The sequence below is a fragment of the Crotalus tigris genome, unplaced genomic scaffold (assembly GCF_016545835.1).
Source record: "Crotalus tigris isolate CLP2741 ecotype Arizona unplaced genomic scaffold, ASM1654583v1 scf7180000024280.1573445, whole genome shotgun sequence".
NCBI classification, from domain to species: domain Eukaryota; kingdom Metazoa; phylum Chordata; class Lepidosauria; order Squamata; family Viperidae; genus Crotalus; species Crotalus tigris.
In genome coordinates this window covers 516347-533252 of record NW_024100452.1, presented here as the reverse complement: position 1 = coordinate 533252, position 16906 = coordinate 516347, and the positions used below count along the sequence as shown (strand labels likewise).

General features: G+C 34.7%; 1 protein-coding gene and 1 long non-coding RNA gene across 6 annotated transcripts in view; one reads left to right on the top strand and one right to left on the bottom strand.

The window, feature by feature from the left end:
- Positions 1-695: 695 nt before the first annotated feature.
- Positions 696-16906, top strand: part of BRCA2 (BRCA2 DNA repair associated) — a 38876-nt gene continuing 22665 nt past the window's right edge. Inside the window, exons 1-11 of one of the 5 annotated variants that reach the window (XM_039323567.1) lie at positions 697-926; positions 1285-1389; positions 6609-6713; positions 7738-7983; positions 10139-10229; positions 12689-12723; positions 12820-12860; positions 12945-13056; positions 14132-14187; positions 14272-14386; positions 14969-16018. In XM_039323567.1, the coding sequence (XP_039179501.1) occupies positions 6635-6713; positions 7738-7983; positions 10139-10229; positions 12689-12723; positions 12820-12860; positions 12945-13056; positions 14132-14187; positions 14272-14386; positions 14969-16018 (1825 nt within the window). In that variant the 5' untranslated portion in view covers positions 697-926; positions 1285-1389; positions 6609-6634. Of the gene's footprint in view, positions 927-1284; positions 1390-6608; positions 6714-7737; positions 7989-10138; positions 10230-12688; positions 12724-12819; positions 12861-12944; positions 13057-14131; positions 14188-14271; positions 14387-14968; positions 16019-16906 lie in introns of those variants that run through there. The other 4 variants (XM_039323569.1, XM_039323568.1, XM_039323566.1 and 1 more) reach the window with 4 other exon arrangements.
- On the bottom strand, positions 4778-15497 carry LOC120299122. The gene is made up of 4 exons (XR_005554345.1): positions 15437-15497; positions 13320-13389; positions 10124-12087; positions 4778-4833 (listed from the first exon to the last, which is right to left on the bottom strand). It is a non-coding gene; the product is annotated as an uncharacterized LOC120299122 (long non-coding RNA).

Sequence of the window (16906 nt, the reverse complement as noted above, 5' to 3'; positions counted from 1 at the left end):
ATCCAAGAAGCTTCTTCAGAACTGAAGTAAAACTTTTAAGAAAAAAAAATAAAGTTCTGTTGCCTTTTGGAAAACTACCTTTGAGGCAACCAACTTAAAAGAGTGTTGCTGTGGGGAGAAACTGGAGAAGTGAGTGCTCTCTATATCTCCTTGAAAGGTAGTATATAGCAAATCAGTTAATTCTGTAAAATGTAAAGTTTTTTCACAAGATATTTGCAGGATCAGATTCTTATTGTTGCAGGTAACTAAAAGAAGTGAGTATATTTAAATGGGATATTTGCAGCTTTTTGAAAAAGGAGGGGGAGAGGATCTTAACATCTTCCGGGAGAAAAATGAAACTATATGCCTATTCTCTGAACTATCAGAATTCCGTGGTTCGAGGCGTACTTCAAGTATTGCATATAAACCTATTTAAACTCGTGTTCTAGAACGGGGCATTTTTTTTAAAAAAACCCACAAGTTCCATGATCCTTTGAGTGCGGCAGGATTAAACCATTACAGTCTAACCGCTGGCTCTTAGTTTCGGGCGTTCACTCCATTTCCAGTGAAAAGCGGAGGCAAGAGCTGGATTCCAACGTTCCCAGCGGGAAACCATTTGATTTCCGCTCGTACTGTGGTTGATACCTACGAAAAACCTCCGGATTACGAGAGTGGATCAGCTGTGAGGAAATGACCGCCCTCTTCCCTCATTCTAAAACTGCGCATGCGTTGGCGGATTTTGGCGCCTTCATTTGTCTTTCAGAGGAAGTTGTTGCTGAGATGATTTGGAGCCCGGCGGTATCGGGGCTTCATCGCTTGGCTTCGCCCGTTGATTTTTTTTGCTCTCAACTACTTTTCAGCGCGGCTGCTCTTCGGAGGTTCTTCTTAGCGGGCTCTCTTACTCAGAAACTCGCTGACCCATGAAGAGAGGCACTGAGGTGAAACGAGTGAGTGGAAGACAAGTCGGGTTTTCTTCCAGGGCTTGAGACGGAGAGACCCCGTAAAGCAGGGGTCTTCAAACTTGGGCCTTTTATGATTTGTGGACTTCAACTCCCAGAATTCCTCAGCCAGCGTGCCTGGCTGAGGAATTCTGGGAGTTGAAGTCCACAAGTCATAAAAGGCCCAAGTTTGAAGATCCCTGCCATAAATGAAACCTTGGGGCCTTCTCTATATCTGGGATGGTACACCTTGTTGAATGATTTATTAGGTCGTTGCAAGATCTTAAATAGAATGATGAGCATTAAAGATTTTGTGCCTCCTGAGTTTTGTTTTTTGTTTTTTACTCCTGCCGACTGTCTGGATAAGTCCCTGCAGTTTTCTTGGCAAGATTTTTCAAGAGTGATTTGCTGTTACCTGCTTTCTAAGACTGAGTGACTGGCCTAAAGTCGCCCAGCTGTGTTCATGCTCAAGGTAGGGCTAAAATTTGCACACTTCTGGTTTCTAGCTTGATGCCTTAACCAACCTTAGACCAAACTAGCTCTAAGATGATTATGATTATATTTTCATTTCCTCTATACTGGATAGTTAACTTAAGGTGGTGAACATACCTAATACTTCTGCCTGCTATTCAGATTACATTAAATTAGTACATTCCCAACTAAGTGTGTAGAGATAGAAAAATATTGGATCATAACCTTCCTGTAGGTCAAATGCAGACTTAAACTAAAATACTTATATGGCTATATGCTATGCCAGCTGATCATATAGTAAAATTAGTGCTCAGTGTTACTGTGCTAGCACAGCTGATTGGGGTATTTCATCAAACCGGGGCCCAATTCTGCAAAACTTGTGTAGTCATGGTAAGCCCCATTGGATACTTTTTTACTTGTAGGTATTATGTAAATATAGAAGCATTTACTTCCATGTATGTATATTAGGATGACAATGATAGGATTGATGGACTAAATAGGCATTCAAGTCTAATTTCCTGCAAACAGAGGCAAAGACTATTGAATAGGTTTGCAAATTTGTCCAATTGGATTCAACTCCCCCTATTTGGTACAGACTTATGTTCTTAGAACCTAGTTAGCAGATGTGGAGGTGGGAAAGGGGTAGACTTCAGCTTCATTCTCCATAATAGTTTTTTTACAGGGAATGATGAAATACAGTGATGGAACATTGATTCTGATTTCAGAAAATACAAGGCTTCCATAGAATGGGATTTTTTGTACTCTAGAATACAAATGTCAGTATATCAAAAAGGCTACTTGAAACATTTTTTTCAACTCTTAAGTTTTTTTTGCCAATTGCCATTGTTTTTTACACTTTGTAAATTTCAGTGGGTATGTAGATAGTACAGATCCCTCCACCACAATGTAATTGGACATTAAACTTGATAATTTTAATGTCATTTTTTCTGGTTTTAGCTATGTTATTTCCAATATCAGGTTTGATGTAGTGGTTAAGGTGTTGGGCTATAAACCAGGAGATTGAGTTCTAGTCCTGCCTTAGGTACATAAGCCACCTGGGGCACTTTGGGTCAGTCACACACTCAACCCAACACTTCTCACAGGAAGAGGGAATATTAGGTGTGTTTGTTGCTTTGAGATATCTATAAATAACAATGCTGAGATAAAAATCTAACAAATTTCCAGTTATAAACAGCCAAGCTATTTCTCATAAATGTTATTTTTAGAATTTTGTCTTAATCAGCGGGGATTTACAGCAATTCCTAAGTTTGTGAAATCTTTTGAATTTTCAGTGTTTCTGCATAAATATAAACCTAAAACACGAGAAAATTCCAGACCTAAATATTTGTATATGTAAAAAATGTGAAACTTTGCTTTTGTAATGTGTGCCCTCTTTGGGAAGCAATAACCAATTAAACATTTCCAGTAACTGTTGCTCAAGTCTGCAAACAAACTGGAAAAATAATCAGCCCATTCCTCCTCAGAGAACAGGTTTAACTCAGGGATGTTGGTGGGCTTCCTCTCACAAACTGCTTGCTTATATCCTTTAACATTTTTCTACACTTAATGTAAAGATTTTGACGTGTCCATTCCAAAAGCTTTTTTTTTTTTTGAGCTTCAGTTCATAGACATATACTCTGATATTTTCATGTAGAATTTGCTAGTATAATTCAGAATTCATAGTTCCATCAGAGATAGCAAGCTCTTGTGATCAGGAGGCCTAAATCATATTACAGGTAGACCTCAACGTGCGACCACAATTGAGCCCAAACGTTCTGTTGCTAAGTGAAACATTTGTTAAGTGAGTTTGCTTGCATTTTATTTCTTTCCACAGTTAAGTGAATCGCAGTGGTTGTTAAATTAGTCAAACTGTTATTAGGTGAATCTGGTTTCCACGTTGACTTTGTCAGAATATAGCAAAAGGGGATCACGGGACCCTGGGGCATTGCAACCATCAAAATATATGAGTCAATTGCCAAGTGTATGAATTTTGATCACATGACCATGGGGATGCTACAACAGCTGTGTGCAAACTGGTCATAAGTCATTTTTTTCAATGCCATTGTAACTTTGAATGGTCACTAAACTAACTGTTGTAAGTCAAGGACTACCTGTACTATTATCACCATGTTTCACAGATGTGATAAAGTTCTTATGCTGGAATGCAGTGTTGCTTTTCACTATCTTTTTATTTAAGCCAAAAGTTCTCTTTTAGTCTCATCCATCCACAGAACTTTCCTCTAATAGCCTTTTGGCCTATCCATGTGGTATTTCACAAACTATAGATGAGCACTGGGCAACAATTATTATTTTTTTTGAGTAGTGAATTTCTCCTTGCAGTCCTCATACTCCACTTTGTATCAAGGCTGCAGTTGTGGAGGTGGTCAGTAGTATTAAGTACCTGGGAGTGCAGATAACTGTGGCAACAATCTGACTTGGTCTCTTCACACATTATCTTTAGTGAAGCATGCAAACTAGTGTTTGCATCTCCTGTGTCAAATGAGAGCATATCTTTCTCCTTTAGTCCTGACCACTTTTTATAGAGGCACAACTGAAAGCATTTTAACAAATTGCATCACTGTTTGGTTTGGTGATAGTGCCTCAGATAGAAGGTCCATACAGAGAATGGTAAGGACAGCTGAGAAGATTATAGGAAGCTCGCTTCCCATTATTCAGGATACTGCTTATAAACGCTATGTGCTTAGAGCTCAAAGCTTTGTTAGAGACCCCACACACCCACTTCACAGTCTGTTTTTGTTGCTCCCCTCTGGGAGGAGGTTTCGAAGTATTTATAGCAGAATTACTAGATTCTGTAACAGCTTTGTCCTTATACCAGTGCTTCTCAATTATTTTCTGTCATGCCCCCCTAGGAAGAAGAAAACATTTCGCGCCACCCGCGCGACTGTAAATAGTATCATTTGTCTATAAAATTGTTACAAATACACCTCTGCATAACACTGTATCCTTATTAACGTATATGAGAATAAAAAAAGAAAGAAATGTGGATCAATTTACAACAAAGAATAGCTTTATTAACTGTAGCAGAAAAGATTTAAAGGAGCACAATATTAAAAAAAAACATACGCCTCGTCATATTTCCTCGTCTTAGCCTTCGGAAGACTTTCTTTTATCTCCTTCTCTCTCCGCCTGTCTTCCCATCCCTGTTAAAAAAATTTTTTCTGTACAGAGGACCGATTTCCGGGTCTAAAAGTCACACGGGCGGGTTTGGCCAATCAGGATAGAGCATCATGTCTATCCAATCGGGTCCTTTGCATGTGTCACGTGCGTTGGCGGTCATGTTGTCCTCCGCGTTGGGCTGCTACTGGGGCTGCGCTGGGACAATCTTCAGTGTTCGCGCCGCGCTGCTCCCTCTCTTCAGCTCTAGAGTTGCTAGGCAACCAATGCCGTGTGGGACGCCGCTTGCGAGTGAGTCGGATGATCCGATCTAGAAATCCAATATGACAGTATTTGCCGAGGTCAAACGAGCCCCCCTTTACGGAGCCTCACGCCCCCCCTGGGGGGCGCGCCCCACTATTTGAGAAGCACTGCCTTATACCATCCGTCTTGTAAATTCACAGGATTCTTTTTTTCTGCTCTGTGTGTGTGTGTGTGTGTATAAATATATATATATATATTTGAATTAGACTGATGTTTTTCTGTGTCGTGTGTGTATGTGGTTATATGCATAATGGTATTTTTTGAGAGCTGAATGCAGTGAAATTTCATTTTAATGTATGCTGATTGGTGTGCATTTGAAGTAACAACAACATTTCTCTTCTATATTCTATTCTACCATTGTTCAATATTCTCCTAATGGTGGTCTCATGAATCCTGACATTCATCAATTCAAGATAGGCCTTCGGTTTCTTTGACATTATCCTGAGGTTCTCCCAGAGCATTATGCATCTTACCCTTGGTATGCTCTTGGTCTGTTGATCACTTCTGGGTAAAATAACAATAGGGTTAAGTTGTCTCCAGTTATACACAACCTTCCTGGCAGCTGACAGACTGGTAGAATCTAAACTATTTAGATATAGTTTGTAACTCTTTTCCAGCCAATGTGCCTCGATTAATTCTTTTCCAGAGGTCATCAGAAGTCTCTTTTGTTCAAGCCATGACACACTTCTTCCATGCCTGTATTGCAAAGATCCTACATTTTCATTCTTAAAATAAGACAGGACTTCCCATCTTCATAACCACCTGGTTATCATCCCACTAATTGAAACACATGATGCTAGTTTCCCCTTCAAATGAACTGATAATCCCAGAGGTTCATATACTCTTGCCATATAGAAATATGTAGCTTTGTATCATTTTTCTCAATAAATGAACAAATAATGTTTTTGACACATTTCCCCAATTGATTTGTTATCTAGTTTTAGAACTTGTTTGGATAACAGATCACATTTTAGGTCATATTTATGCAGAAATATTAAAAATTCAAGAGGATTCACAGGTTTTAAACATCATATGTTCATTCCTGGCAATTTGTTACTAGTTTAACAAATATGAGGAAGTTTTGACTATACAAATATGATCCTATCATTCAGTTTCTGAAAAAATATGGTATTGTCCAGTGTAGGATATAACTTATTCCTATAATATCTTTACTTTCAGTTTCAGGCAGTTTGTTTCTATAAACACTTGCAGTTGCAGGATTTTTTTCCCTATATTTTTGGATTTGTTGTGGCAATACTTATAGGTAAATGTTACATACTTAAAAACATGTTACAGTTCTGCATAGGAATAATGAGTCTTATAAATAAACCATCCATTTTGAAACAACATACCAATTTAAAAGTCTGATCTAATTTCCCTTATAGTCATTACACAACAAGAGGATTTACACAACTGCCAGCAGTTTTCATTGATTATATTTTGTCTTGACTCTCTTGCCAATCAGTTAATGGAATTAGACATTACAAAATCCTGTAGTCTGTTTTTAATCTTTTGATTCTATTTAAGAGACTTCTAGATCTATGTTTGAACCAGCCCTCATAATTTGTCAAAATAAATTCACCTGGTATTTTTATATAAGCTATAAATTATAAACTTTATTTTATCTTATTGGTTCATTCATGATGTTAGTGCTGTCACCATAAATGTTTGCATTTCGTGCGGGGAGGGTATATGATGACAAAACAATGTAGAAGAAAAAGAAATAGAATTTCTGTCAAATATGAGAAATTAATATAATTTTGAGAACTCTTTATTTTGCAGACTTTCTTAATTGTATCAGCAGTGTAATGGATAAGAAAAATGTTGATACATCTGCAAAGAAACCATCTTTGTTTGAAATATTCAAAACACAATACATCGAATCAGGTACTATTTCAATTCAAGCTGCTTTTGGTGGGGGTGGAGGGGGAAGGGAATCCTTTTTTCTTTGCATGAAGCCAGCACCATAAAGCACAGCAGCCAGGCCAGGTATGCCTCAGCAGTAGTGGGAGGAAGAAAACAGCAGCAAAAGTCGATGGGGAGACAGCAGAGAATCAAAAGAGTATAAATGGTGGTCAGATAGGTAGGTGGGAGTTGCAGCGCCCTTGTGGTTGCAAGTGTGGATTGAGTCCCAAGAGTCCAAATTTTGACCAAATATTGGAACAGGTTGTAAATCCCATAATTCAGTACCATTGTGCTCTGAACAGTTGCTGAAGAAATTGTAAGTCGAGGACAACCTATATGAAACTTTCCTTGAAATATGATTTACAAAATTACCTTTGTAAATAGTACATTGCAAGTTCATTTTCTATAGGTGATACGATGTATCTTATAGTAGATATTATTTCCTACTTCTTCTGGAGACAAGATTGAAATTATTTTGATATTCCTTGGTCTGAGAGGGGATAGCTGCTTCCCCAGTTTCAGAATGACAAGTTAGAAAAAGAGTTAAAGAAAACCTAGGAAGATTGGTATACAATTAAAATGAAACTGCACACTTAATTGTAGCTACTGCCAGGGTTTTCATGTTTTTTCACCTTTTTCTGTTATTGTCTGTGATTGTAAATAATATAATTAATGTGTGATAAACCATAGTTATTTTATTAATATATTATTATATATTAGCAAATATATTGGGAAGGAAAAGGTGGGATTACAACAGGTCCAGCAATTGAGCTGTTTCCCAATTGGCATTAACATATACATTAGCTGGAGACTTTGTTTCTCTTTCTAAAAGCCTTCCAGTGATTTGGCATGGAGGTGAATCTTTCTGCTGATAACAGAGAAACTTGCAGTTAGTTGTTAGTTACTTCTATGTAGAATTTAATGGAAACAATTATTAATCTAGTAATAATCATTAAAGTATAACTTGAAACATGCATTAAATAATGTATTTTACTGCTTTTCTTAGACCTAGGACCAATAAGTCTCAATTGGTTTGAAGAACTCAGTTCAGAAGCTCCACCTTATGATGTGAAAAAAACAGAAGACCCCTTACACAAAACTATGGATCAAAATACTTTCAAAACCCCAAAAGGGAAGTTGTCTATAAATAACTCATCAGTATCAACTCCCATGATTTTTAAAGACCGGAATAAAAATTTAAAAACATTTACTTCTCCTATAGAAAAATCAGCTCAGTTCAGTGAAGAAACAGGTAAGGTAAGAAATAATATGTAACCAAAATTATAAACATTTTTGTATGTGTAGCATTTACAAAATGGATGTAGTATGAAAATGAAATGGTACGATGCAGATACCTTTTCTGTGGAAAATGTACTTTTCTGGCTACATAAAGGTCCACAAGTAGAAAAGTGACTAATTTGGGGAATATTAGGTGTCAGCTCAAACATTGTGGCTCATATAAAGCTGGAATGTTGGGTTGATAATTATAAAACAACAGCTTTTGCCCTATCTCCATAAAAGCATGAAACAATAGAAGACAATTTCAACCATTTCTGGGTATAAACTGAAAGTGTATAGACCGGATTTCATCCTGGATATATATTGTCTAGTATGTATTAGGTAATCTATTATATTTCAACTTTTTGCTTGCATCTTAAAGGCAACATTCATTGATCTAGGAACAGAGCATTTTGTTTCCTTCAAAAACTTTCTCTTTCTACAGTGGTAGATCAGTTTCAAAAATCCTTTGAGCTAGGAAGAGTTGAGGTATTTCAAGGGTAGTCTGGCCATGAAGCACAATAGGAAAGGGATCATCCAGATTCTCTAGAATACCATATTTGGAGCAATGGTTCAAAGGACTTCTGTAAGTTGCAGTTGTGCTTGGAATGGCATAGTCGGGACAAAATGGAATTCTCTGAAATTTCTGAATCACTAAATGTTCCATATTCTTAATTAGTACTCTAATTTCTGAAGCATTTTCAACATTGTAATGTTTTGTTAAAAGTATATTTAACATCTGTATCTTTAGAATATTCTTTGGGCTTCATATGTTTTATTAATCATTACTATTTACTCAGGGCCCAATGGCTCAGGGGTTAAAAACATTGAGCTTGAAAGCTGACAGTTCGGGTTCAAGACCCAAGCGCCACACAACAGGGTGAGCTCCCATTCCTGCCCTAGCTCCTGCCCATCTAGCAGTTTGAAAGCATGCAAATGCAAGTAGATTAATAGGTATCACTTCAGTGGGAAGGTAACAGCATTCTGTGCGCCTTTGGCGTATAGCCATGCTGGCCACACAACCACAGAAAATGTCTTAGGACAAAGCCCTTCGGCCAAGAAACAGAAATAAGCATCGTACCTTAACTGGACTGGACAGGAAAATCTTTATCTTTTATATTCACTCCCTTTATTTAAAATATAGATTTGCAAAATCTTTGTGAACTGTTTTATAGATTTAATCTTTTATGTTCTTTGAATATCATTTTTTAAGTTTCCAAAGTGGTAATACCCACCACTAAGAAAAAAATTGACAGCAGATTCAGAGTAACCAAGCCAATGTGCAACTGGTACTGAAAGGGAAGACCCATATTTAAATCCCATTCCCTTTGTGGAATTCACTAACTCATTCAAATACTATTGCTCAAGTGAACTTAACCCATAAGAGTGGGTTTTGATGGATAAATAAAAAGAATAGAGATCCTAGTGTTTGCCATTTTGAGATCTTAAAGGAAAAATAGAATCTAGATGGAGATTAAGTTGAAGTAGGGTGGGTGGTCTATAAATTTTATAAATAAATAAATCTAGTAATTACTACTATCAAATATTTAACTTCAGTGTCCTTTCTCATAAATTTGTAAGTTTTAGTTAACCAAATGTTTTTGCTATTTCTGATAAAATTTATTTAATTTTATAGTCAAAGACTAAAAAAATTATGACATACACATAATATTAATGACAGTCTCATTTCTATAAGCCAGAGGTGTCAAACTCGCAACATATCATGACTTTTTTTCCATTGTCAGCAATGGGGTGGGTGCGGTTTCACCATGATGCATCTGGCCCACGGGCCAGCAGTTTGACTCCCCTGCTATAAGCAGTTTTAATTCTCAGAAAGGCTATTAATTTACATAGCTAAAATCCCAAAAGCCCTTAAGGGGAAGGAAAGCTCTTCCATGTTTGGCTGAACTAGATCCTGGATTACTAGATTTTATTTAAACTGATTTAACTTAAAAGGAGGAAAGTGAGCATAAGCAAAGAGGGCAATGGAATTGTGAGGCTAGAAATGGTTTAAATGGTTAAAAATGGTTAAGTAACAAACTTACTTCCTGTAGCTTTCAAGATTAAATTAGACAAAATTGAACTATCAGTGAAAGAGGTATTTTTTTGCTTACATTTCTTTGATACAGGTAAAACTTTCTGTGAAATGCCTACGCTGAGGACACAAGTGGATGAATCAAATGAAGGAATGAATTCTTCTAGTTCCTGTGTCATTCCAAGGTGCATCTCTTTTATTTATCTGTGATGCTGATGCAAATATAGATCTTGTCTATAACAACACAAAAAAGAATTCCATTATTACAGCTAAATTTACCTTTTGAATCAAGGTAATATCACAGTGCTTGGACATATCCATGATGATTTCTTGGCATCATTTTTTAGAAATTATTTGCTGTTGCCTTTTAGGGTTGACAAAGAGTGACTGGCTAAAATCACTCAGCTGGCTTTGCATCTGAGGAAAGACTAGAATTCAGTCTCGTGGTTTCTAGCCTGATGCCTTTAACCAACCAAATTAGCAAATTGGCTCACTGCTACACCAGATTGATTCTACATGGCAACAAGTGCCTCAGAATTTAGTGGTTTAATTATTTGGTATATAAATAATTGTAGTGACATTGATGTGTAGTGACATTGATGTGGATACATTTTCTGGAGGCATAAGAAATAGCCAAGCAAATTAGGGCACAATGTGTAAAAAAATCTAGTTAACATTTATTTCTTTCAGTATATATTTCTCTGTACCTTTTTGCTGTTGCTCTGACTTTTTCATGCAGTACTTTTGTTCTCCTTTTCTAAGAATCTCATCAACTCCATCAACACAATGTTTTGCTTGTTTATCCCCACCCAACAAAAAGGGCAGAAACACATTCTTATATTCCACTATTATCCCAAATAATTTCAATACTTTTATTTTTAATAGTTTTCATTCTGCTGGAGGATCTTGTTTAGTGTTTTTCACTTATTAAAAATGTTTCCAGCAAAATCATTCTGCATTATTTCTGCTTATTTTGATTTTAATTTTACCTCTTCTTTAAATATATATTTTTCTGACTACCTATTTCTCTTAATACAACATATTTCCTAAATTTTTTAGCAATCATCTTCCTATATGCACCTATCTTGCAGCTTTCACTTCATTATTCTACCAAGCATCTTTTTTCATACTCTCCCTTTTTTCATACTCCATACATTTCTGAAGCATTTGTAGCATACTTTTTTTCACTCTGTTCCAAACAACTTTCACATGCACTTTTATTATGTCTATTTTCCATTCATTCTGTTGGAAGATCAATTGATTTTCCATTACTATTACAAAGATTCATAGTCTTATGCTTTATTTTTCTACAGTAATTCAGTCTTCTCTCTCTTTTTTTTTTTTTTTAAATTTTTCCTTCTAAGGTTGCATAAGATTTTCTTGATAGTTCCAAGTTGTTGTATATCCCACATTCAGAACCTCTTGTCATTCTTGTATCCTTTATTAACAGTATTGGTCTTTAATCATATAAAAACAAATCAATTAAGCTTTTCAATTAAATTGTGAGTGTGTATGTATACTTACACATGCACAAATACACATGCTTAAACAATAAATTTGAAACATCATTTTCCAAGCAAATATTTAAAAATATACAAATTTATTATTTTCATTAATTTTTGGATTTCTGAATGATCCAGTTATTTTTTCTTTGTTTTCCATGTTCCTATCTGCCCTATCCTATGTATATTTCATGTTACCAAACAGGTTTTCAATGAGAATGTTCCACAATTATGCCCAAACTCATCCCTGCTCATTTTTTATCACAATGTGCTGAACAGTAACAGCTATCACTGAATTTCTATTTTTATATACACCAACAACAGTCTAGATGACATGGATCCATACCTTGTCACAACATTTTAGCTATTTTATTTATAGTTAAATTTACGTTTCCCTACATGTATTTATCAACTCTACAAGATCAGCTCACCTTCATTCAGATTATCTCATTTCAACCTATGAACCATTTATACATACATTTTTCTTCATATGTCAACAGATGGACCCATCTTTTGTAGAACATAGATTTGAACAGTTGACCTACCAGTATGGTAGAATGGGAAAGAAATACACTAGGTAACTAATTTTAATCATGGCCATGTGACATTTACCATTATCTTTTAAGAACAGTGTTAATCAGTTTGGACACATTCTGATCAAAATAAATGCAATCAAAGCCTAATATTACCCCGCTATTACTGTAGTGTAGGTGCTCCACAGATTTCAGTGCAAGCCAGTATACTGTTGCCTATATTCCACCAACTAAGAAGTATATATGCTGCAATGATATACCCCTGTGGTACTTATGATATGTAAATTTTCCTAAAGATAAATTCTGATAGGTAAACATACTTCTGCAGAGAGATAATAAAATAATTACCTTCAAACTATGATATAAAGTCTTATTATATAATAGTTATTGTTGCCTTTTGGAGAAATTAAAGTGACTAATAAAGGACTGTACTTGGTCTCATTAGTGCTATAGAATCAGGAGCTCTCAGATTATTCATATTGACTTTAAAATATGACTTTAGATGAGCTGGATGTATGGACATTGTTCATTATATTTTAAGTTATAGAAATTAAAATTGTGTTTAAGGATGCTTTTGATTTAAATAACTATTTTTTCTTTATATTTCAGTCCAGTTGTACAAGAAAAACAAAATAATAATTATGGTAAATATTAATATCTTTACCTATTGCACTGAAGGTTTTATTAGTTTATAAATATATGCTCATCCTAAGAACTGATACCTTCTTTTACATTTTCAGTACTAAATGAAAGTTTATTACAAACACCCAAGATTTTTGAGGTAATTTTATTCTAAAATATTTTAACTATGAGAATACCATATGTTTGTGTGTGTGTGTGTAAATGGTTGTTCACTATATTTTAGGTTCAGACACAGAAATGCATCTCTGAGAGCTTGGGAGCAGAGGCAGATCCTGATATGTCTTGGTCAAGTTCATTAGCAACACCTCCTACACTTTCTCCAACTGTCATAATAGGTAATGAAAGTAACATGGTTATGACAAAGCTGTGAGGATAAAGAACAGTAAATACAGAGTAGCTACAAAGGAAAGACATTTTGCAATTGTAATTAATATAATTTATAGATTGTTATTGAAATTATTGTTCTTTTGAAATCAGTTGATAATTATTAGTCATATACTTATTTCATTTTCAATATTATTAAAGAAGTAGAAATAGAATCAGTGTGGTATACTGGTTACTGTGATGGACAATAAGTGAGAAAATGCAATTTGAGTACCTCATCAGCCACTGCTTCCTGGTTAACTTGGAGCCAGCTGCTGTCTCTCAGTCCACCATAGTTTACTAATCTGTTATAGGAAGAAATAGGAGGAATTATAGTGAGTTGAGTTCCTGAATGAAAGACTGAGTATAAATAGATATGAAATCAAACGTGCTCTTAAAAGTTTGGTTAAATTGAATAATTACAGGTCTACTACAAGTAGTCCTTGTCTTATGACTATAATTGACCCCAGACTTATAGTCATAAGTCACTGTGGTCAGAGGTTAAAGTATCATGTGACCAATTTTTCAGTATTTTTTGTAGAAGTCTTTAAGTGAATCCATTTTACCCAATTGGTGGTTTTTCCTGGAAATAGGACTTAAATACCAGAAAACCGGCAAAAAAATAAAAAAAATTGTGATCATATGACTGTGGGATGCTGCAAATAATTATGTGCAGTGAGCCAGTTGCCAAGCACCCAAAATGCAATTATGTGGCTATGGGTTGGGTGGGGGAATTTGTCATAACTTCGAACAGTCACTAAATGGCCGATCGTAAATCAAGAACTATCTGAGGAAAGATAACTAAAAGAGATAATTATGGTTGGATCTATATTTACACATAATTCATTGCAAGGGGTTGCATTGCTCAAGCTTAATATAAGTGCCAATAGTTTTATTAGAGTATTTCATTGTTCAGTTTATTTTATTAAATATGTTCTGAATTTTGGGATAAAATCCTCAGAAAGCTTCACTAAATACAAGTTTGACAGAAAACACTGATTTCCACAAAATAACTACGAATAATATGTATTGTCGTTTGAATTGTAGAAAGAAGAAATGATTCCATTTGTGGAACAAAGATCCATAATGAAATAATTGATACTGTAAGTAAAGAATGAGCATTTTTTTGGTATTAGAATTTTTTTATGTAGGTTTATCAATTAATTTTTCATTGCTTTGATTTTTAGATCATGTATGGTATTTTTTCCAAATATGAGAAAAGTCTCAAGAGCAATAATATTAACAGGCAATCTTCATCAGGTATTGAAATTTCACATGCAGAAATGGACAGCAAAATCCACAGTAAGCATTTGTCCTTTATTAGCAGTTCCTATCTCTTAGTTTGCTTCTTTTTCTTTTAAGATTTTTATTAAATATTAGAATATGTGTTTAGGATATGGTATTTGTTTATTTTTGTCTAATAAATGAACCATAATTGATAATATTTTGGATAGTGTTAGCCTTAATAGGTAGACCAGATAGACAACATGACCAGATCAACTAATTCTACTTTGTTGCAAAGTTACATTAACAAACTCTTGCAAATCTGAAAGTACTTCTGAACCTCTTGCCCCACCCACATTTCTGCTGCAAGATACTTTATTTTCCTATTCCTTGGCTGTGTCTCCTTGCCCTGTTTCCCAAGGTTATTCCCATATACCATTACAGATAGTTAGTTTCAAACAGGTATTAGATGATGATGATAATAATAATATAAAGTTGGAAGGGACCCTGGAGATCATCTAGTCCAAGTACAAATAACTACATTAATATTTCATAAGCCTTTATTTAGATTTTATGATTGAATTCTCATATAACTTTTTGTTACCAAATTTTTGTAGTGGGATTTTACTTCTGATGCTGTTGCTTTGCAATTATTTACAGATCTTGAAAGTTTTTTAAATGACTCTTTTGATAAGAATGCATTTCCTGTTGAGCTACATGGATACCAAAAGCCATCAATTGTATCAAAGGATGAAGATAATCATGATGGAACAAATGATTTTTCTCTGAATATTGCCACAAGCAGCGTTTTTCTTAAAAAAATTAACTCGGTTGAGGAGAATAAAAAAGCTCTTTTTTATGAAAAGAATCATGATGCATTTGAAGGAGAATATGAAATGATTAAGGCTTCTAAGGAAAGTAGTAATGAAATCAAATATGAAAGAAAGTTAAAACCTTCTAAATGTAATCTGAATATAAATGTCTCAGAAATACAGAATGCAGTGAATAGACAGAAGAATATGCCATCATCTTTGCTTTGTCCATGGTCTCAGTTGGACTTGTCTGGTCTTGAAATAACACAGCTTGAAAAAAAATTCATGAAGGGCATTAGTTCATCTTCTAACTTACAGGTCAAGAAAAGTTCTCCTGGTAGTCCATCATCTGTTGAAAAAGAAGGCAGTAGTCCTAAAATAGTAAAATCATATATGTTAAACTCAACATGTCTAATACAAGATAGTAAGTTGAATTCTCCGAAAAAGTTATTAGTTTCCGAAAACACCCCTTTATTAATTAAGAATGATTCGACGTCATTGAAACATGCTGAGGATGAGGAGTTTTCTTTTGTAAAATTTTCAGAGAATAATTATTTCTTAAAGAGCAGAACTTTAACAGAATTCTCAGAAGTCCAAAGTAGTTGCTCTGATTTCTCAAGAAAGGATAAAAGTTCTTCCAGCCATCTTCTAGGTAATATTTCAAATCAAGCTTCTAGTGATGACAGACAACACACAAAGTCAAGCTTGAAAAATATTAGCTCACTCTCCAGTTTGAAAAGGCGGCCAAAAAAATTCATTTATGCTCTAAACAATTCTCTAGTTCAGCAGGAAGAAGGAACTACACAGAAAGATGGATCTCTTACTTGTTTTGTGCCAGTGTGTACAAATTTAGAAACCGGTATCTCTGAACTTTCTGAAATCCTAATCAAGAATAAAGGTACAATATTTATATTCCTTTGTGTATTGACTTCTAAACTTAAATCTGAAAATTCCGTATGTGTCTCGTTGTAATTTCTGTTTCCTGCATTGAAAATGTCTACTAAAATATACTGTACATATGTTAATATTGCTGATGTCATTTTCAGGTAGATAAAATAAAGTATGGTAAGAACAAAAAAAATAGTGGAATTTCAGATACTGACTATCAGGAGGCCTGTTTTGTTCTATTTGAGGCTTATCAGGTATACACAGCTCACAGAGCTTTGTGGTCTTAGTAATTGACAATTGACTAGTTTCAGATAGAACGAAACTGATCATATACTGCCTCCTGCTGATCAATATCTGTAAAATTAACACACCTTAAAAATAAAGGAATTTCCCTCCTTTCTTCCACCTCTGGATGGAGAAAGGTTTCTCTAAGAACTAATGAAGAGGAAGGTAGATTGAATATACCATTCAAAAGTAGAGTGTAATTTCAAATATTTCTAGAAAAAAGTACTTGATTTTGCTAAGAACATGCTACTGTATTCCAATTATTTATTGTATGTTGAAAAAATACACATTTTATTTTTTAAAAATCAACTCTACCAGTATGTTCTATTGGGGTGGTTTTGTAGGGAAATCAAAATAAAAAACATGCATCTTGTTCAGATAGGTATGACTGAAGAAGATTTAAATATCTCAGAGAAAGCTGTTTCTTTGGTAAAGACAAATCTGTTCTGTTTAATCTATAAATAGAAATGCATATAAATGCTTTAATATCTGATGGTTTTTCAGATATAGAATAAAAATATGTAATTCAGATATAATCAGCAAAAATTGTGGCTTCTCAGCTGACCTGAAAAAATGGCTTTAGTACAATATTATACTACAGAAATTTAGGATA